This window comes from Sceloporus undulatus, chromosome 1, assembly GCF_019175285.1.
Source record: "Sceloporus undulatus isolate JIND9_A2432 ecotype Alabama chromosome 1, SceUnd_v1.1, whole genome shotgun sequence".
Classification (NCBI taxonomy): domain Eukaryota; kingdom Metazoa; phylum Chordata; class Lepidosauria; order Squamata; family Phrynosomatidae; genus Sceloporus; species Sceloporus undulatus.
This window is the reverse complement of record NC_056522.1, coordinates 199,000,290-199,022,473: the sequence shown is the minus strand read 5'-3', so window position 1 is coordinate 199,022,473 and position 22,184 is coordinate 199,000,290. Positions and strand designations below refer to the sequence as shown.

Below are 22,184 nucleotides of genomic sequence, written 5' to 3'. Positions count from 1 at the left end.
CAAACTAGTTTGCGCATGACAGAAGCACCCAATCAAGTGCTTTGAATGTCTACAGGGCTGTTGCAAAATTTCAGGCCCAGTAGAATTCTGTAAATCAGAGCTGCTATGTAGGCAGTCTGCAGTGTATGTTGCCCTTGCGATCTGCATGATTTTGGCAGAATGAACAAGTGCTGTTCTCGTTATACAAACCATGATAGTTGCACATTGAAGATGCATCCAAATTGTAGAAATAATGCACTTTGACATAATTTAACTGCCATGTCTCCATCCTACAGAATGCTGGGATTTGTAGTGTTGTGAGTTACCAGCATTCTGGCAGAGAAGGCCTTAGACCTTGTAACACTACAAATTCCACGATTCCATACGATGGAGCTACAACACTTAAAGTGGTGTCAAACCGCATTATTTCTACAATGTAGATGCACCCCTACTCATGAAAGGAAGGAGACAAAAAATGTGACTATGAGCTTGACATGGTCATAAGTACATATGATGCCACAGGCAAGTGTTTGTGTGTGTGTGTGGAGGGGGGCTGTCTTTAAAAATTGATATTGAAGCTGCTACTTGTCTTTGAGGATATTATCACAGTAGCAGTGCTTTTAAGTTTGCAGTAGCTTCCTGTTGTCTTCCAATTTAAGCTGCTAGTCATCTTGAACTTCAGATATACCTCCTCTTTCCCTCTCATGCTGTCTCATTTGTGTCTTTTTTCTTTGTAGATTGTGCTTTATATGTGTCAGGTACTTCAGTGGCTGCTTTTACTGACTAGCTGGTTATTTTAAAACAGGGGTAGGCAACCTTTTTGAGCCGGGGGCCGGGTTGCTGTCCCTCAGACAACTGGGGGGCGGAAGCCAAAAAATAAATAATTAAATAATTTTAAAAAAAAATTAAATATAAATAAACCAGGACAAATGTAGGACAAAATTTTCAAATGGAAGACACTTTTTTTTAAAAATGGAGGACACGCGAAAAAAATTGCTGATTTTTAAAAAAATGTTAATATAAATGCATGTTTCTGAGGCTTCTATAGACAATTGCCCCCCAAAGGCCCTGGCGAAATCGGCGGCAGGATCGGGCTGGGGCCGGTCCTAAGGCCTCGTCGGGCCGCAGGTTGCCTACCCCTGTTTTAAAACATTAATCTCCTCTTGGTTTCAGGCTGCCATTTTCAGGTGAAGAGAGTAGGATATTATGAATTTTAAAAGGATTCTGGTGGGCTTCAATAGTATGTGTGTATGTGCCCTCATGTTCCTGTCGACTTATGGAGACTTCATGAATTTCATAGAATTTTCTTAGACAAGGAATACTTAGAGGTAGTTCTCCATTTTCTTCTTCTGAAATAGAGTCTACAGCATTCTTTGGCGGTCTCCCATCCAAATACTAACCAGGGTTGATCCAGCTTGGTTTCCAAGATCAGACAGGATTGGTGACTTGGAAGGTGTTGTGTACCTTCAAGTGGTTTCCAGTTTATAATGACCCTAAGGTAGGGTTGCCATAATTGTCCGCTAAAACCTGGGACAAAATGTAGGACAAAATCTAGACCAAGCTGTAGGACAGCTGCAGGACAAAACTCAGCCCAAAATGTAGGACATTTAAGAAAAATGGAGGATCTTAAATCCTCCATATTTTGCTAGTTGCTCCAAGCCTATTTGACAAAAGATGTAAAATGAATGCATTAGCCCTGCTGTTCCAGCAAACTATTTTTGAGTTCTTGTAACCTCTTTTATCCATCCGGTCTCTCCTCCTTGAGCCCCACCCATTATCAGTGTTGAACTGGTTATTTTTATCCATTCATTCAAACTAGGAGGTCGCCGGAAAAAACAACAATAAGTACTAGTTTTAAAAATGTGTTGGAAGATGAAACCCTAAACAGAATCAGTTAGGAAGTGGATTGCAGTAAAATTATTGACTAAGAAAACATGCTGGCAGCCCAGTGTGGCTTTTATTTTTGTTCTTCTTTTTGGAAAAATAATCCATCATGCTATGTCATAATCTACCACTGAGGCCTCCCCAAAATTTCAAAAGGGGATTACCATGTGGCAGATAACTGTCTCCTAGCATTTAGAAGAAATTGCACTGATGGTACCTTCAATATATTGCAAGTGGACCAAAGCACTTTGATTTTCTTTTACTTATTTTTTCCTTGTATGTTATGCTTTATATTACATTTTGTGGCTTAAATATGTGTTTTATGACTTTGCCTTCACCTATTGGGCAGTACAGAAATTTACCCCTCCTCTGTGTCTTTTTCATCATTGCTATTTGGGCAACTTGCTTCCAAATCAAGAATCATATACATAAACATATTTGTGTGCATGTCTACTCAGAAAGAAATCCTAAAGAATTCAAAGGGCTTACTCTGAGGTAAATGTGTACAAGATTACAGCCTAAATAGGTTACATATTAATTTAATACTCAGATAAAATGTCTTTTAATACATTTTACAGGCTTCAGTATAAAACAGTGATGGCGAACCTATGGCACGCGTGCCAGAGGTGGCACACAGAGCCCTCTCTGTGGGCACATGTGCCATCACCCCAGCACAGAGTTTGCCAGAGTTTGTTAATAAAAAGCCAGAGGGACACGGCACTTTGCAGTAAGTAAGTGGGTTTTGGGTTGCCGTTTAGGCACTCTGCCTCTAAAAGGTTCACCATCACATTAAAAATAAAATTAACAAACTCTCACCCAGCTATGAAATTAATTTGTCTTGCATACAATAATACTTGTGTGCTATTAATAGAGTACAATAAATTGCCTGCATCAGAACTGTGGAGTCATTTAAGGTAGCAAGAAATGTTTTTTTCCAGGGCTAAAGAGAATCCTGTGGAAGAGCTTTAAAAGTTCTCTGGACTGATGTTCCATTCTTGGTCTTTGAAAAATTATTATTTTCATTATTGTCTTTGGGAATAAGAATATTCTGACTGTCATAAGCAGTACAGTCAGTTATCCTCTTATTATAGAACAGTTGCTGTTTAAAATTGCATCAAAAGCTACTATGGCAACTAGGATTCTTGGGCAGGAATTCCTGTTTCCTTGCTACAGAAAATTAACAACATCTCTGAACTTGATCTTGGATTGTTTGTACATTTAATCTCCCCCACCTTTATTTTTGTTTATTAATGGGTCTTTATAGAACTGCAGAAACTAAAATGGATAGGTCCCTGTCCCCAAGAGGGATTTATTTCATGGTCAACAGTGGAAGCAGGGAGAGGAGACCCAAGATAAGAAGGCCTTAATTTAAGGAAATACAGATATAAATGCAATCAGTCTTCCATATCCACAGATTCTGCACCCACTGACTCCACCATCTATGGCTTGAAAATATTCCAGTACCCCCTCCCTCCACAAACCTTGGTTTTGCCATTTTATATCAGGGGCAGCATTTTACTTTGCCATTTTATATAATGATACTTGAGCATCCAGGGATTTTTATGTCCATGCTCTCTCTCTCTCTCGCAAACCAAGCTTGAATGGATTTGAAAGTGAGCATACTCAGATGATCTTACACACTGAAGGCAGTAAGGGTGAATGAGCAGAGCTATATTAAGAATCAGGAATGAGGGATATTGAGGATAGGCATGTTAGAAAAGAGGTTGTTACGCAAAGGTATGTAGGTGTGTGCCAGCTTTGTCCATTTCTGGGGGAGGTAATCTAGTGACAGTGGCTCATAGACTTAAGATATCCTGCTTCTAGATTATTGGAATATGGTCTACATCAGTGTTTCCCAAACTTTAGTGCGCTGGGTGTTTTGAACTTCAGCTCACAGAAGCTGTAGACAGTTTGGCCAAGAATCAAGAATTCTGGGTGCACCAAAGCTGCAGAGAGCTTCCCTTTAAGGGCAAGGGCATAATGAGGGCATAGCACCAGTCTTAAAACATCTCCATTGGCTTCTCTTATTGAATTGGCACCAGGCTGCATGAAAGACCAACTGTTCATGTATAAGCCTTCCTGGAGTCTTTGTTTATTTTGAGACCCAATTATTTGTCTCACCTCTTAGAAATATGAGGTTAGTGGGAATCTTGACAGGATCTATTATGTAGTGAGAGCCAGCATGGTAATGGTTTGAGCATTTGTCTATAACTCTGGAGATCAGGGTTCAGTTCCCTCCTCTTGTATAAAAATCCACTGGGTGACCATGAGCAAGTCACACTCTCTCAGCCTCAGGCAAATCTTGCCTGAAGAAATAGAAGATTTTTCAATTGTTGTACAGAGAGAAGTGACAAGAATTTGCAATAGATCATTCCTAGCTTTTAATACACACTTTCCAACATGATATAAGGGTGAGATGTTATTCCTTTCCTGTAACAGATGTGCTCATTGTGATAACTGCATTTGTGAAGCACTGACAAATGGGGCCTCAGGGTTTTTTTTAATGTGTATGTGGGGGGGGGGGGGAGATATACAACAGTGTATAACATGTGCCCCCCACCCCTTTGATTCCACACTTCTGTTTACAATAGCACTGGCAGTCTTATATGGCCAAAGCACTTGCATTCTGCTTGCTCTCCCCTAACATCTTTAGAGCAGCATGTATAAGATTAATCCATTTTTATTCTCTTAACAATCTGGAGAGGGAATCTATGGCCCATACTATCAGTTTAATGGTTGAATTGAACCCATACCTCCCAGGTTCATAACTACCCACTATTCCATAACAGCCCAGGTACTATTCTTTAAATTTTCAAAAATGATAATAAAAAAAAATCTGCACAATGGAGATGCTATATTGCCTTGTGGGAAGATGCCTGAATGTGGCAGAATGAATAATCCCTATGCTTTTATTGCAAGGGGTGGGTGAGATGATTATGTGAGGAAGCCCTTTGCTTCTTGATTATGTATCTGATTTCATAAGAATTATGACCCACAATTGCCTCAGATAATACACATTTTTCTCTAAATTTAAATTGAGCTTTGAAACTAGACATCATAGTTTGTTTCCTTTTGAATTACTGTATATTTTTAAAATGAAAACCCATTTCATGAGGATTGTACATTAGAAGTAAACCCATTGAATTGTCTTAGCCCTTTTTGAAAAGGTTATTGAATGCTTGCCCTCTTTTTTACACATGCTTCTATATTTGTCTCCACTGATTATTCCTCCATGAAAAATTTAATGAACAATGTTGAAAGAAAACAGTGCTTCCACAAATCAGCCTGCTTTCATGTAAATATCAATTTTGAACTCTAAATATTTTATCAGACATATATTATTTATTATAGTGAATGCTGCTTTTAAGTTTCATGGACAGTGTCTGAATTAATTTGACAGTGGATTCCTCATATATAAAAAATTCTGAAACAGAAAAGGGGATGTCAGGAACTGGCAATTTTAGAAGTCCTGCTTTGTGCAAGTATACACTACACCTCTCTGTGATTATGAATAGCACAATATGAGGAGAAGTATTAAGTGATATTCAGATCCAGTAAATGCCAATTCATGTGCCTAGGCCATGCATGGTATAATCATACAATCAATTCTGATTGTAAATTTTGTGTGGAAATATACAGTCACCCCTCCATTTTCATGAACTCGAAGTCTGTGGTCTCGATTACTCATGGAGGGACAAGCCCCAGTGACTAAAATGGCATGCATGCCCATTCAAGCCAATGGGGCTTGAATATATGTGAGTTTCTGTTTTCGCTGGGGTGGGTAGGTTTCCAGAATGGATCCCCCACAAAAATGGAGAGACGACTGTATTTGGTATCTTTTTTCTTTTCTTTTTCCTCCAGGGTTCTACCTGCTGTAACATGTGAACTTGTGACTGAACAGAAAGGGAGAAGTTTGGGTGCCTTATGCCTTTTTGTATATCTCATTTTTAATAAATCCTGAATAGTGTGTTATCTTCTGTTTTCCTCCACTAACAATTATGACTGCTTTGCATCATGCTCATATGGTGGTTCTGTCCACATAGAGACCCAGTTGTTGATAGGATCCAGTCATATTTTTGGCTTGCGTGTTCCTGCACTCTTTAGTGTGAACAGATGGTCACTTCATCCAAGGGACCTCTTAAAATGGCAACTATATGGTGATCATCTGTTTCTGTTGAAAGGTGATTATAAAGGGTTCTGGCTGAGGCATATTGTATGCATTCAGTACAAAGCCTAAGGGTTTTCAGCCAGCACTGCAGCTTTTTAAGGTATGGAAGTGGAGAGGGGACAATCAAACTTTAAATTGGGTTGTGAATAGCTCTTAACCTTGGTGGAGAATTTTATCCTGTTCCCTTCCTTACCCTCTGACTTTCATATCAAAGCTTGGCTTGCTAGTCTCATTTTTATACATATGCACACATGCTATTTTTATTTATGTAAAATATTTGAATGTGACCTTTAAGGCTAAAAGCTATGAATATAGGAAGCTGCCTCACACTAGTTGGTCCCTGTAGCCATGGCAGTAAATCTTCAGGATCCCAAGGCAGATGTCTTTCCCAGTTCTGCTACATAACATTTTCAAGCCAGAGGTGCCAGGCTTGGATTAAAATATATGGTTTGCCACTGAATAATAGCTCTTCCGCTTCTGCCTTCAAAGAGCCATGTTGCATACAGATGTATGTGTGTAAGAGAGCCTGAACATCTGCTTTCCCTAGAGAAGCATTAAGACTACTCATACACACACATTAACTCTTTTGTGCTACAACCTTAAGAATGGTAAGCATTGGGCTTGTCTTAACACAAAAACACAAACACACACAATACATAACAGGAATTCCCAAGTAATGTATCTAGGTCATTTTATTTTGTTGAAAATAAATATGGTTAAAGTGCCATTACTCCTGGGCAGCTGCAGTCCACTGGTGGATGGCAATGCTCTTCCCGATGAATATGGATTAGCCTTCATGTTGCTGGGAATCTTGGAAAAAGTGCTGGATTAGGTTAGATGTTGAGCTGATTCAGCATGCCAATTCTTAAGTTCTTGCACAGTGGTGCATACTTGGGATCACATGGAAGTTATTTATGCCATGCCATATGTGAATAAGCACATTGCTCTTGTAACTTAAAGTGCATCAAGGGACCTTGGGGACTGTAGTAGGAGAGATTGTGGTAGATAAATCACCCAAGACCAGGTATAGTACATTTTACGTATTGTTAGGGGTTGTTGCATCTGGCTTCTCAATATATCTCTACTACAGTACTTTATTTCTACTATGAACTTTTTTCTTGTATTGTAAACATAAACAAATTATAAACAAAAAGCTTAATTGGATGTAAATTGGTGGCTAGAAGTAAAAGGGTTCCTTTATGATTGAGTGCTGAGTGTGTATTGGGTACATGTCAAAATGTTCAAGATCTTTATTTTTACGTTGTGCACATATGGGCCAGAATCCTGTTGAAGAAGGATTCCAGTGTAACTACACCAGTGTAGATGGTGGTGGAGAGAGGGGGATAAATGGGTGTGGGTGATGCCAACAATGAAAGAAATAAAATATTGGATATGTAAGCAGCTCAGGCTGACACATTTTACGTGCCTTTGTTCTACATGACTCTGGAAGAAGTGAAAACCACTAGCTTTGTGGCCATATTCCTGCATAGGTCTTGACATGCTTCTAAACTTTTCTGTTTCTCTTGCACATATTATTTCAGAGGACATGTTACACAAAGAAATTATCCATTGTAATGGCTTTGGTGAAAATACTTAAGAAGCTATTGTCTATCAATTTAATCCATATCTAAACACAATCTAGAGAGCCAATGTGGTGTAGTGGTTTGAGTGTTGAATTATGGACTCTGGAGACAAGGATTTGAATCCCTGCTCACCCATGGCAACACACTGGATAACCTTGGGTAAAACATACTTTCTCAGCCTTAGGGGAAGGCAATTGCAAACCTCCCCCAAACAAATCTTGAGAAGAAAACCCTTAGGTTCACCTTAAGATCACCTTAAATTGGAAACAACTTGAAGGCACAACTACAACAACAGCAAGCACAGGTCAGAAAAACCATTGCTTATTTCACTGTGGTCTCATGGTCATTATTCAAGTGCAGTTTGCATAGTTACTATTCAAGTGCAATTTGCATGAAGTAGAGCAGGTGTGTGTACATGTATGTAAGTGTGTGTATAAATGCAGATATACTGCAGCACCATTTTCCAAATCTTTCAACAGATAAATCTACATCTTCAGGCTCTATAGAAAAGACACATAGAGGGGCATAGCCTGCTATCTATTTTTCTATCTTATATATCTTAAAACATTTAGCAAAGGAGCAGACAACTAAATAGGCCTAAATACCATTAAAGCACCAGATCCTGTATGATCCTGGAAACTAATCAGGGTCAGCACTGGCTGCTACTTGGATGGGAGCTCGCCAATGAATGCCCAATACCATAGGCTATATTTCAGAGGAAGGAGCTAGCAAAACCACCTCTGAGTATTCCTTGCCTAAGAAAACCCTCACAAATTTATGGGGTCACCAAAGTTGGCAGGTGACTTGAAGGCATATATACACACACAGGCAACTGTAGGGAGATATTTTACAATCCTGTGCCCATCTATGAGCTGCATTCCACCTCTCAATCATACCAGAGGTGACACAACATTGTTTCTGTCTGCCACTGTTTTAAATTTTCAGCCAATTTTGGCTGGGTTTCCCCCCTGCATTTTGGGGAAGTTAGGGACTTCTGAAGGTATAGTTGAGTGAAAATGGCACATCTGCATACAATTTTGAGGAGATTGAAACTGTTTGGGGTGTAGAATCACTCCCAAATTACACCAGTTTTCTTTTTTTTATATAATTAACAGTGGCTTCGGATCCTTATGCAGTTTGTAGGCTGCACTTTTTCCCACCCTCTGATTTAACTGGATATTAGATCCCATTAATAGTAGTTCTGTCTGTCTTGAAGGGAGCCATAACAGTTGATCAGATATTTGAACATAATGTTGCAGTGTTTCTCTTTTTGCACATCTATGCGCTTGTTGTGCTCCCTCCCTCCCTCTCTCTCTCTCTCTCTCTCTCTCTCTCACACACACACATTTCTAATCCAGTTATTTGCAAACTTTGGTCTTTCAGATGTTTTGGACCTCTGCTCCCAGAATCCATTATCATTGACCATGCTGGCTGAAACCTCTGGGAACTGATGAAAGAAAAACAGTGGAGGATAAAAATTAATAACCACTGCTGTGCTGCAAATCTAGCTATGCAGAATTCTACTTGAGTAATAACTTCTGTACTGCAATCACACCTAAAAAGAAAAACAGCCACAGGACCTCTGTATACCTAGTGATTTTCTTATGATAGACCAACTGAATGCAAAAATACACTGTTTTCTAAGTAAGATGTGGGTGATTATCTGGACCTATTCAGTTAGGCCTGGGTTTCGTTTTGTTTTTTTGCACTAAAAGAAGGGAGGGCCTCCTTACTTCCCCTAGGCAACTCAGTATCTTTCGGTGCCATCAGTCATGTAATTGTTTCTGTACTGTCTGTTTAAACTGCTATTTGCAATTGGGGTTTGCATAATTTCAGAGAATGATTTTTAGAGTCATTCTTGTGCCCTGTGGAAAGCACGATGTTGTATCCTCTGTGCCTTTATTGCGTCCCCTGCCATCTTTCTTATCTACATAAAACTCATGAAAGCAACTGTGGATTTAGAAGAGTTGTTTATATGTCACCCAGGTGGGCCTCACCTTGTCATCAAAATCAACTAAAGCTGTGGAAGTGCTGAATTGGTTCTTTTTATCAGTGATATATTTATTGGGTGGGAGCCATGAAAAGATGATGGTCAGTCAAGAGCTGTTAATGGGTCATTCATTTGATGAGAAGTGGTGTTCAGCCTGATCTGGATAGAACTGTGCTTCTTGTTTCTTTATGGTGCCCTGAATAAGAAATAGCCTCCCCAGGGTGACTTAATTGGTGCTGAGTTGCTATATTTTCTGCCTGTTTTTATTTGCTGTGGCATAGCAGTTCCTTTACACCAGTGGTTCCCAACCTGGGGATTGAATGACCCTTTCACAGGGGTCGCCTAAGACCATTGGAAAACACATATTTGCATGTAGCAATGAAAATAATTTTATGGCTGGGGGTCACCAAGCATGAGAAACTATATTAAAGGGTCGCAGCATTAGGAAGGTTGAAAACCACTGCTTTACACTGAGGAATAGGTGGTTCTCCAAATATTTCAGGCCTGTAGTTCCTTCCAACGCAAGCCAGCTGAATTGGTGGGGAGGGAGGGAGGGCGGGTGAGAGTTCCAGCCCAATAACATCTGGGTGAACATACAGTGCTAGCCTAATCCTTCTCTTTTTAGTTTGTAATATTTTTAACTGCTCTGTTGTGTTTCCATTTTGCCTGAATGCTGGTTTTAATGGCAGAGTGAGTACATGAGATCTCCTCATGAGTGAACGAATGAATAATGGCAAGGTAAGGTACAAACAGTAAAAACAAATGCAATGCTGAGGCTGAGGAAAGAAGGAGGAGTGGGTGGTCTCATCTAACCCCTCACTGCTAATCTCATGGCTGGACATACAATGCAGGAGAAACACATGGCAACACACTGTGCTTGCTGGATCCAGTCCCACCCACCAAAAACTTTTCCCAGCCCCACACTGACTTCACTATTAACTGCAGTCCACACATGCTAAAGAATATTCAGATTTCCCATTCAAATCTCGAGTAAATTCCCACTCCTCCTCTCTGGATCTTGAAGTGCTGAAAAAGCCAGGATGAGACACAATTTGTCCAATACATCATTTGGACAGCTCACAGTGAAGAGGAGGTGAGACCATTTTATTTGGCCTATATAGACATGCTCTAAGAGAGCCAGCGTGCCCTAGTGGTTTTAGTGTTGTTCTATGACTCTGGAGACCAAGGTTCGATTCCCAGCTCAGCCATGAAAACCACTAGGTGATCTTGGGCAAGTCACATTCTCTCAGCCTCAGAGGAAAGCAATGGCAAACCTCTGAACAAATCTTGCCAAGAAGACCCCATGATAGGTTCCCCTTAGGGTGGCCATATTTCAGAAATGATGTGAAGGCACACAACAACAAGAAACTGTGAGTGAGGGGACCCTGAATTTAAACCACACTCACCAGTGGAATTTTGTGCTGGTAGCAGCAGCAGAGGATTTATTTTTTTTTTTGGTCTGTATGCTGTGCCAAAAATGTTACAGTTAACATTACAAACCCTAAACAGCATGGCAGCAAGATACCTAATAGAATAGTTCTTCCTGTGTGACCTTACACTTTCCCTAAGAACAACTAGGTACATCCCTTTGTCCATCCTGCTCCCTTTTGCATTTCACTTGATGAGGACATGTTAACAGGTATTATCCATGGAAGGGGGAGAATGTGTGGAATGGCATTTCCCTCGACAATCCCCGCAAAGAGCCTCAAACATATCTTGAGCTCAATAAATATTGAACAGTAGCAGAATAAACACTGATCTTTCTCACTGATGTTCTTTTGAAGATTTCTTTTTAAAAATCCTGGCAGGCTTTTATAGTGACCCAAGGCTTGATGAATCCTAGCTCCCTGCTATTAGATTTCTCCCTTTTCCCCCAGTCTATTTTTTAATGTTGTACATTCTTAATCTGTTGTCTTTCCATGCAGGAATTTTATCTGTCTTGGGTGAGTTTTCTTAGAACGGAAGGACAGAATGTATGACAATAAAGAAAAGGACAAAGTTGCATTTTAAAATCTGCTGAAGAGTTTAAAGGGCAGTTGGAATTCCCTTGCAACAAAGTGAAGAAGCATTTATCAGTTTGTTCAGAATACAGTATGGGTTCTTCTGTCCCTACAGCTAAGTTCTTGTCCACAGCAGGGAAAGAAGTAGCATTCTTGGCCTGAATGGGCTGTAAATCACTTGAAAAACAAACTCTCTGAAACCTTTCCTAACTTTCCTGTTGACACACATTTCACTCTGTGTGAATATTCATGTACAGTATGTGCTTTCCTGTTTCTTTTTGCAAGGGGTGGTGGTGATGGTCTAACAATCAACTGTAAATAAGCTGCTAAAAACTATGTACAGTATCTGATAATGATGCAGAAATCTAACTCACAAAGCCTAGTGACAGGAAGTTAATACAAGATTCCCAGCTGTTCAAAATCTTTAGCTCTCTTTATTTCCTAACTAATAGTAAACTACCACAACTCACCTCTATCCCAGGCTGCCAAAATCAGCTTTTAAAGGTAATGATTTCTAATTGCTTGACAGGATATTGCAAACAGTGACATTACCATTCAAAAGTCCTTTCTGCTTTCTAGGAATTGGCCTTAGAAGTAGAAGCTTGCACAAATGATGTCTCTCTCTGGTGTAGGTGCCTTCAAGTTGCCAATGTTTGGTTTATCCTAATCCAGGAGCTATGTTCAGATTTTTGTTTTTCAAAAATGAGACAGACTTACTGTTGTTTCAGCTCAAGCTGTTGCTTTTATTTGCAAATCCTTCAAACATTATTGTGAAAAAAAATAACTCTTAAAATATTTAAGATGGGTAGCATTGTGTTCTCTGCTCAAGCCATCTGTTAGAAAGAAATTCTTGTCTTTCTGTGTGTGCCTCTGCTTCAGTCAGAGGATTGTTGGAGAATTGAACACATGGTTATTCAGGTGCTCAGTGCCTCCCCAGCTAAACAGAGATATTACCAAACCCCTGGGATGGTTCATATCTATCATTCCATATGTCAGGCTTGGGACCTAGCAGTAAGCAGCATACTAAACAGATGAGTTTAGTATAGTTAATATAATGTATAATAACAGAATATATAAAGACATTGTCCTGGTCTTACGATCCAATATATAAGAGCTGAACAAAGAGATTTTACTTCTTGTGGAGAAGAACACAATTCACCCCACCTCAATCTTTCCACATATGGAAGCTAGCTAGACTGCCAATCCATTTTTATTCTTCATTAGTGTCTTGACTAAACTTGAGTAGGCAGTATTCTGGGGCAAGTCAAGCAGGACAGATTGTGTAGAATAAATAGCCCTGTCCTCGAACAGAAGGAAACAGTTGGAGACTCTGGAAGAATAGCCAGGGAGATGGAGCTGCCAGTTGATCAGATGCCTGTAGCAGTAGCTTCTTTCTGCTTAATGATAAAGCTTTGCTCTCAGGATTTCTGATTGCATGTCTCATGTTGTAATCGATGAACACACCTTAAAGAGTGAAGTGGGACGGCCTTTTCACTGCCCCCAAACCTTGTACATATATGACATTTATGATGTGACTTGCAGGCTCTTTCAAAAGGGATCTTGCACTTGATAAATACTGAACTGTAGCAATAATTGAGTCCACCAGCTGTTGTCTATAATTTCTGATTTTTTAAATAATTGTTATCAGCCATGATCCTTTCTCAGGTGAAATAAAATATGTGACTATGTGCTGTAAGTTATGCACTAAATTAATTTGAAACATTGGTAGAATGTAGACCACATCTACTAACCATATCTACTAACATTGTTTCACTAAATAGTCCTTTTCCCATGGCCCATTTTTGCCTTTGTCTTGTTTTTTGTTTTTGTGATAGGGAGGAAGAGGAGAAATTGACAAACTGGATCCTATTCTTGATTTAAAGCAGGAAATATGTGGTGTACTGTAGTTCAAACCAGTCCCATGGATCCAAGATTTACAATCACACTTCAATGAATGCATAATTGGTTCATAACTTATCTCTTCTCAAATGTTTGTTGCGATGTGAAAGATGTGAATGTAACACATATAACACACTTGAATATGAATACTAATTTTTGAAAGACACATTATTTAAAACACTTCCCTATAGCAATTGGTATTGTGTTATTTTAGTTTTCTGACTTGACAAGTGATCTGATATGTTTGACTGAAAAGGCTATCAGCTGAACGGTGGGATTATCTCCTTCAGATTTTGTAACTCATTCTAGAGAATCCTTTTACAGGTTATACAAAATATTAATTCCATTTGCTGTGTTGTAAATTAAAGTGAGGTAGGAAAACCAAAGCAGCACCTGGCTTAGAACCAAGCTGAGCAATTATTTGTAAATGCTAGTACTAAAAGCTTATCTTTAACCTAGTGATTTTCACATGTCACTTTTCAGAATACAGAAATGAAGCGTGCTTTGTGGACATAGTATGTCTTAGATGTCGTGCGGATTTATTCTCTTCTCTTTACTCCTCTACATTTGTGTATGTTCTTAAGCCCACACCATCAATTAACTTGCTGGGATGTATTGACTGCATAGAGCATTAGCAATCTTGTTGGCGGCCCTACATGATAACTATGCCTGCTGGGTTAATACAATATGAAGCTCTGATATTCCCAGAAGAAGTGATTTCTTCGTTATAGGTCAGTGCCCCTTTCATAGCTCTAATAAGATTGAGTAGAAAATAGCATGTTCTGCAAGAGTGAAATGTGGAAAATGATGGTTGTGCATTCAGCTAAGACCAAACAAATCACCCAGTATGTGTGTGTCTCTGTGTGTTGGGTGGGTGGGGGGAGTTCACAGCTGGTTAGCATGCAAGATGAAAATACATGTTACAGGCAGCCTCTAGAAAAATAAATCTTAAGCATACGCCTGACATTTTCCAAATGATGATTTTTAAAAAAGATTCCCGTGCTGATTTATGTTACTCTCAAGGAGGAGGTGGGATGAATGGGCAAAATAAATGTTACATGCAAATATTTGTATTAAGTACAGTATTACTATGTCTGTCTGATCTATGGGGGAAAGCAGTTTCAGTTTGGAGATTTAAGTCAGAGATTAGAAATTCTTCACACTTCCCTATATGCTATTTTTATGGCAGCCCCTCACCATAAATCCTCCTATCCCAATATGTTTCCAGACATATTGTTGCTCTCGCAAATAGAGGAAAGGAAGCAGCTTGTATGGCAGGGTGGATAGTGGCGATCCACTAACAAAGAGTTGTAAGGGCTGTATTATTTTAAATTTGTATTGTTCAAATTTTAAAATCTTTTCAAAGAATATTTTTATAATAGTTAACAGTTTAATTTGGTTTTAATGTTGACTTTTTGTATGTTTTTAATTGTAATCTTTTAAATGTGTAAGCCACATTGAGTCCAAGACTTGGAGAAAAGGCAGAATAAAAATAAAGTTAATAATATTGGCTGGCATCCTCTTGGCTATTGACCCGTTCAATGGTGAGTCAATATGTAAGTAAATTCTATTTATTCAGCGGGTTTACTCTAACCAGGATAACAGGATCTTGGCCAATAATAATAACATGGAAAAATATGGAAAGGGTGAAGCAGTCCTCCTTTCCTTACTCATGGCCACCTCTAGCTCAAACTGTCCTCTCATAGTGTTCATCAACACTGTAGTAATAATGCTGTGTGAAACTACTTTAAGTGCTGTGGCTCCATCCTATGGAATCCTCAAATGTAGTTTTACCAGGCCTTTAGCCTTTTCTACCAAAGAGGGCTGGTGCCTCACAAAACTACAATTCCCAGGCTTCCCCAGGATGGAGCCGTGACAGTTAAATTAGTGTCAAACTGCGTTCTACAGTGTAGATGCACCCATAGAGCCCCCTCGGATGTAGTACGTAGTTATTGCAATTATAGTAAATGCACTTGTAGTTAGTGGGTAGTAGGTCCTGCTGAGCTCAGTGGAGTTCACTCTGCACTGTGCCTAAGATGAAAAGCCTGAGCTATTTTCCTCTCTTGGATCCATTTCTCGCTAGGGTTTGTGGCCATTTATAGATTTTGTTTTGTTTTGTTTGGCTGACAGTTTTTGTTTAGATCTAAGCCGTTATTTTCTGGAGTGGTGAGACAAGCTATTCTTTTAGCTAATCTAGCTAACTGAAAAATGTTGCATCTCAGAACAAATCCCCACAATGAGCCACTCACTCGTGTGGTTTTTTTTCCTGTTTTAAAAATGGAGCACTTCTTGCTATTACTGAAAAACAATAAGCAATTGTTTATGTCTAGAACCAGCAAAGTAAAGGTTCATAGTAATCCCTGCTTGCAAAGCAGTATTAACCGATTACAGTTCTTTTGGCAAGCATGCCAAAATAAATTTTATATTTTTAAAAAAGCAAACTCTTATTTAAAAGATAATCTTTCTGGTTCCAGATTGTTTCTTTGCAACATTTCACTGGCCATATTCTTTACTTTTATTATTTCCGCACATTCACTAATATCAAGTGTCCTATTGTTCTCTGACAGTGCCAAATTCTGAAATATATATGTTAAAATGATTAAGGATGGGATTATATACATGCTTGTGTGAGAGTAAATGCCACTAAACTCAGCAAGACATCTGAGTAAACATGTAGAATTGCATTGTAACAGTTCTCAGGGTCTTACTATGGATAAGTGGCTATAGAAATTTAGCTTAAATCTATTATTGACATTTGTAACATAGCCCCATATTTCATATTCAATTCAGATTTAAATCCTAAAATTAGTCTTTTAAAATGTGTCCTTAATGAGGAATTTTGTATTGGTTCACCTTGAGTATGATTTACCTAGGAAAACCATGTGAAATTAATGGGGTCACCATAAGTTGACAAGTGACTTGAAGTCACACGGGGGTGCTTTACAGACCGCCCAAAAGGGCGGTCTGAAAAGCGCCCTCATTTGCTGCTCGGAGGAGCCTTGGTGGCCAAACCGTACGGCTTCTTTTTGCAGTGCGGTAATGATGCCGCAAGGCGCCAGTGGCGCACTTCTGGCATCATTACCGCATCGCGATGTGTGGACGCTAAGTGTCCGCTATGTCAAGATGGCAGCGCCCATGTAGAATGGGTGCCACCATTTTGTACGTGCTCGGCGCGTACTTAGGGTTAGGGTCATCTGGAAAGGACGCCCCTTCCTAACCCTAGTATGTGTCGAGCATGTACTAGGGTGCCCATGCGGAAGAGGCCATACACACCATCTCTTTTCCCAACCCTGTCTGCCCACTCTAGGATCTAACCTGGTTCTGGATTTACCATATTTATCCCCCCCCAAAAGGATATATATATATATATATATATAGAGAGAGAGAGAGAGAGAGAGGTAAAATGACAAATTGTGGCAAACTGAAATCTATGAAATTCACATTTCTTTTGGATTGCAGTATTCTCATCCATTGTGCAAATGAGTATGCAGAAGAAACGGCTGCTAAAAAATAATAATAAACAACATTCTTACACATTTTAAAAACACCTGAACAAGTGAAAGCACCATGTTTTTCTTAACACTGAATGATTTTTCAGTAATGGAAACTGAAGACTTTTAAGCTTCTGCTGTGTACAGTGTGTTGTTAAAAATAATTCTGATGTATGTATTGGGGGAGGGGGGAGAAGAGGCTTGTTTGAATTTAAAGTCTATATTCATCCATGCATTGTTGTTTATGGCCAAGTGTATTACTTGTTCTGAATGTGATGCATTAAATATCACCTACCTGCCTCAAGGAAAAAATCTGCAGAGCAGAGAGAGAATAATGAATATCGACATAGCAACATGTTTTCATGTATTCTTGCTTGCTGCTGCATTGCTAATCAGTTCATATTACCATTGGAAACTGGGGCACTGGAGCAAGGTGCAAAGGTTATGTCATGTTACCTAAATTAAAGATGGAATTGAGCCATTATATAGCAAGGGATTTTGAAAGCTTAGGTTGAATGGCTGCAAGGCTGGAAGCATGTTTTCCAGGTTTCCAATGGACTCTGTAGAATAATGTAGCTCTGTGTGGCTGTTATGTAGATGTACACACAAACACATACACTACGTAGCTCATAAATAAATACAAAAATCTCAGAATCTTGGGCCCGTTACAGACGGGCCTAAAAGTACGTGCTCCGCGCATACTAGGGTTATAAAGGAGTGTCCTTTCTGGACGCTCCCAATGCTAGCACGCGCAGAGCTTGCACAAAATGGTGGCGGCCGTTCCACACGGCCACCACCATTACAACATCACAACCGCGCTGCCTCCAAACGAGGCGGCACAGACGTGATGTCTTTGTGCTGCGCGAGGGCGCCTAGAGCGTCCTTTCTGCGGCGTAAGAAGGAGCTCCAAAACTGAGCTCCTTCTGGGGTTTGCGTCGCTGGGCACAGCCTTTACATGGCTGCGCCCAGCAACGCAGAGGAGAAAGGGGCCAAGCGGCCCCTTTCTCCTCCTCCCCGCTGTCACCGGGTGTCCTTGGGGCTTGAAGCCCCAAGGACATCCCTTTCCAGGCTGCGGGGAAGCGGAGGCTGCCAGTCTGGCAGCTGAGGGCCCGATACAGCAGGGAAAGGGGCGGGTTTCTCAAAAAGATCCTTATACATCAGCTGGTTCAAAACTGGGGGAAAAAATCCATACATGTGCTGAGTTATTTGATTTTGATGTTATTTTCTATTCTGTCGTCTTTGTTGCACAAGCAACCAAAAAAATATTTTAACAAACTACAACATAAGATGGTTTTCTCTTTTACTCTCTTTTCAATAGCACAGCTACTAAAAGCAGGAAATGAAAAAATAATGCAAAATTTATTACCTTGTTTTTAAATTTGCTAATGATACATGACGCCAGAAACTGCCTAGTTTTTCAGCACTGAGTAAAAAGAAAAGGGGAACAGGAGTGTGTCAGACTAAAGGAGTTAATTATGGCATAAATAATCTGTAATGTATCAAAACAATCCTTATCCAAAATAGTATGCTTTGTAGCATGTTTGTCAGTCTTCCATTTTCATTCACATTTCACTGGGAGAACACATTGTGTCAATCCAGAATTATTCCTCCTGTCTCCCTTCTCTGTCACATAGATGGAAGGTCTGATCTAGTGAAGTTTTTCCAATGATGGAGGCACTTTTTGCTTCCCCCACTCCATGTGCTCTTGAGGGTCTCCCTGTAATATTTAGGAGGTAGCACTATGGGTTTGTGGAAGAGGTGATGCGGGTGAAGAAGACCTCCTACATCCACATGCATGCGCTTCCATCCAGCTGGGAACATGCTAAGCAAAACTCTCAGTGTTCTTGCTTATGGAAGGAAATGTGTTTTGTGTGATTGTTGCAAAGAAAATCTGTCAAATCTATGAAACTGTAAGAAATAAATCACATCTTCACGTCCTTCTGTATATATAAACATTTAAAAACACAATCTCCCACTGTTTTAAAGACACAAGCCCTGCAATTTTCATCTACTTCTCTTTAAGTATAACACAGTGAAGTCTGTCTCTTGGGGGTTCCACATGAAACAGTCTCCTTTTTGAGTTCACCCTTTAGCATTTGTCAATGTTTCATTCTTTCCTTTCAGTTTGAAAAAATAATAATAGGAAAATGAAACTTTCTCCTTTCAGTTTTGTAGCATTTTCTCTTTCCTGTCTTTTGGATTCTACTTTGATCTACATGCAGGCCTTTAAATATTGCCATTTAAAGTAGGCTAGAATATCAGGTAAGAATCTGGAGAGAACCAATCTTTCTTTTTTCCTTCCTTGACCAAGTATTTGCTAGTGAGCACATATCAGGCAAGTGTATGGCATGATCTAGTCTGTGTGAAGCAGCTACTTGTACCATAATAAAATGCCCAAATCATTACAGCTTTTGAAGTTGCAGTAAGTGGCATGTTCTGGGGCAAGTAGGTTTCCCTTACGTTGGAAAATGTTGCTCAGGGAAGGATCTCTGGCTTTTTCTAAACAAACCAGGGAAAGGTTGTCACAGTGTGTGCCCAGGATGTAAGTGTTCTGGTTTGATGATCTGGTATGACAACAGAGAGAAGCAAACCGAAATCTCTCTTTTCAGTAAATTAATAGCATTCCATGATGCATGGGACCTGCAAGATCAACAGCTTTAAATTAGGCTCCTGAATTGTACAAAGTAATATTTTCCAATCCATTGGTTAAAGGTTCTGTTTAATTGCAAAATTACACATTTTATCTATAACATTAGCTAGTGAGAGTGCTTGCTCATTTGACAAATAAATGAATTTCAAAAGGAGAAACTGGAGTCAGACTGGTTCCTCTTGTGTGTCAATGACTGGTCAGAGGAGATATGTTGTGGAATCCATCCATGTCCTTCCATAGGAAAGCAATCAGCAGTTTTGTAGTATATGAACTGTGCCGCCTTCTCTCTCTTACACAGATCTAGAATTCCAACAAATCATTCTGTTGAGTACAATTAATATCATTATAATAGTCTGATCCCCCCCTTTTCTCTCTCTCTCATTCAGGATCTATGTTTACATTAAAGGTGCAAGTCAATGACATAATCAGTCATCAATATCTACGCCAAGCAGTTGTGGAAATTTTTGTCAACTACACAAAAACTAATTCTACGTTCACTGGAAATAATGGAGCAGTATTGATACGAGTTCCTTATCAGCTAGGTCTGAGTTTAACTATTGTCTCTTATAAAGATGGTTATATGCTAACACCGCTGCCTTGGAAGACTGGGCGAATGCCAAGTAAGTAAGCTTATTTTTAAATTGAATGCTCTTGAATTTTTTTCTCTTGGGTAATCCATCTAATTGTCATCAAATGAATTCTACTTAATAAAGTCACCCAAAGTAGGTCATGCCTGGATGCAACTGTAAAGGTAAATATTGCAATCTTGGAACACATATAAAATAGATCCAAACGAATCCATTAAATTATTTTTAATAATTGAAGTTCTTCACTGAATATATTCAGGTTCTGAAAAGCTGAAAGGAGGGTGGGTGACATATTATCTCAGATCATATGTTTTCCAGATAAATCAGGTGAGTTACAGTTTTCCTCCTGCATTTTTGCTTAGAATATTTGTGTTTGTATCTCATTTTCTGTTATTTTGTTAATTGTTGTGTATTTTTTTAAAAAATGAGAAAAACTATTTATGCCTCTTTTCTGTTATGAGCTATGGGCTGGAATTCTGTTCATAGAATCATAGAGTTGAAAGAGACCACAAGGGCCATCCAGTCCAACTCCCTGCCATGCAAGAACTCTAAACCAAAGCATCCCTGACAGACCATCCAACCTCTGTTTAAAGACCTCCAGGGAAGAAGACTCCACCACTCTCCAAGGGAGTGTGTTTCACTGTCAAGCAGCCCTTACAGTCAGGAAGTTCCTCCTAATGTTGAGGTGGAATCTCTTTTCCTGTAGCTTGCATCCATTGCTCCGGGTCCTAGTCTCTGGAGCAGTAGAAAACAAGCTAGCTCCCTCCTCAGTGTGACATCCCTTCAAGTATTTAAATACCAGCTACAATAGACTAAGTCATGAAGCAGACAGACAAGGAGTGGCTAGAAGACGGCAAACTCCCTTTGAAGCCTGATCACCCCGGGCCACAACGAACACACACCATGATCCTAATGGTGCCTCCTCCCATGACCCCAAATTGCAGGGGGGAAAGATCATTCTTTCTGGGGCTGGTTTTGGGCCTCCTTAGGCGGCCCTAGATAGCTTCTGAGCACTCCAGGGGCATGTATTACATAAACACCATGCCCCCAGAGTAGTCAGAAGCTGCCCCCATCTGTTCTGGGCCAAAGTCAATCAAATCAATTGCTGAACAGCAAATCAGCACATAAGTAAATGCAGCTGATTCAGTGGCTCTGTTCTAATCAGGAGAAACAATAGGATTTAGACCATGATTTTAACAAAAAAGCAATTCAGTTTTTTATAAAGAGAACAACATGGAGGTGGGTTTAGTGTTTGGAATGAGATGATACAGTGGACCCTTGTTATCCACTGAGGTTTGGTTCCAGGATCCCCCATGGATAACAAAAGCCATGGATGCTCAAGTCCCATTAAATACAGTGACATAGTAAAATGGTGTCCCTTGTATAAAAAGTCAAAATCAAGATTTGGTTTTTGGAATTTATGTATTTTTAAAATATTTTCAAACAATGGATGCTTGATTCCGTGGATATGGAGGGCTGCTGTGATGAAATCTTTGAACAAATACATTTTCATAAGCATATCTGGAAAGTTTTGTTCATATATATGGCCCAGTTTTGTTCATATATATGGCCCAGTTTAGACACAACACTAGACATACGCTAGCCTGGCGCCATCGTGATATTTTGGACTTGAACTCCCATCAGCTCCAGCCAATGTGGTTAATGCAGGAAGTTGGGGAAATGTAGTTCAAAACATCTGGAGCACACCAGTTTAAAAATGCAGCACTTGCATATTGTGTATGTGATCAACAGTAAATGTCACAATCACTTCCTTCCCCGTTCATGAGATAAGAAGCATCCAATTCTGGCTTTAAACTACTGTAGTCAGAGTTTATATATGAAAGGGGAAACTCTATTTCATATAAACTATGATTTGTATGGTATCATTATAAACCCTGGTTAGATATCAATTGTCTGAACAAACCACCTCATTGGGAATGGAATTAAATAGTG

The 22,184-nt window shown here is 39.6% G+C and overlaps 1 protein-coding gene across 2 annotated transcripts in view; it reads left to right on the top strand.

Annotated features, from left to right (window-relative positions):
• The window catches only part of FAM171B (family with sequence similarity 171 member B), a 54,743-nt gene that overhangs the window by 11,757 nt on the left and 20,802 nt on the right, over positions 1–22,184 (top strand). The window contains exons 1-2 of one of the 2 annotated variants that reach the window (XM_042440420.1): positions 9,132–9,258; positions 20,031–20,264. In XM_042440420.1, the coding sequence (XP_042296354.1) occupies positions 9,219–9,258; positions 20,031–20,264 (274 nt within the window). In that variant the 5' untranslated portion in view covers positions 9,132–9,218. Of the gene's footprint in view, positions 1–9,131; positions 9,259–20,030; positions 20,265–22,184 lie in introns of those variants that run through there. The other variant, XM_042440410.1, reaches the window with a different exon arrangement.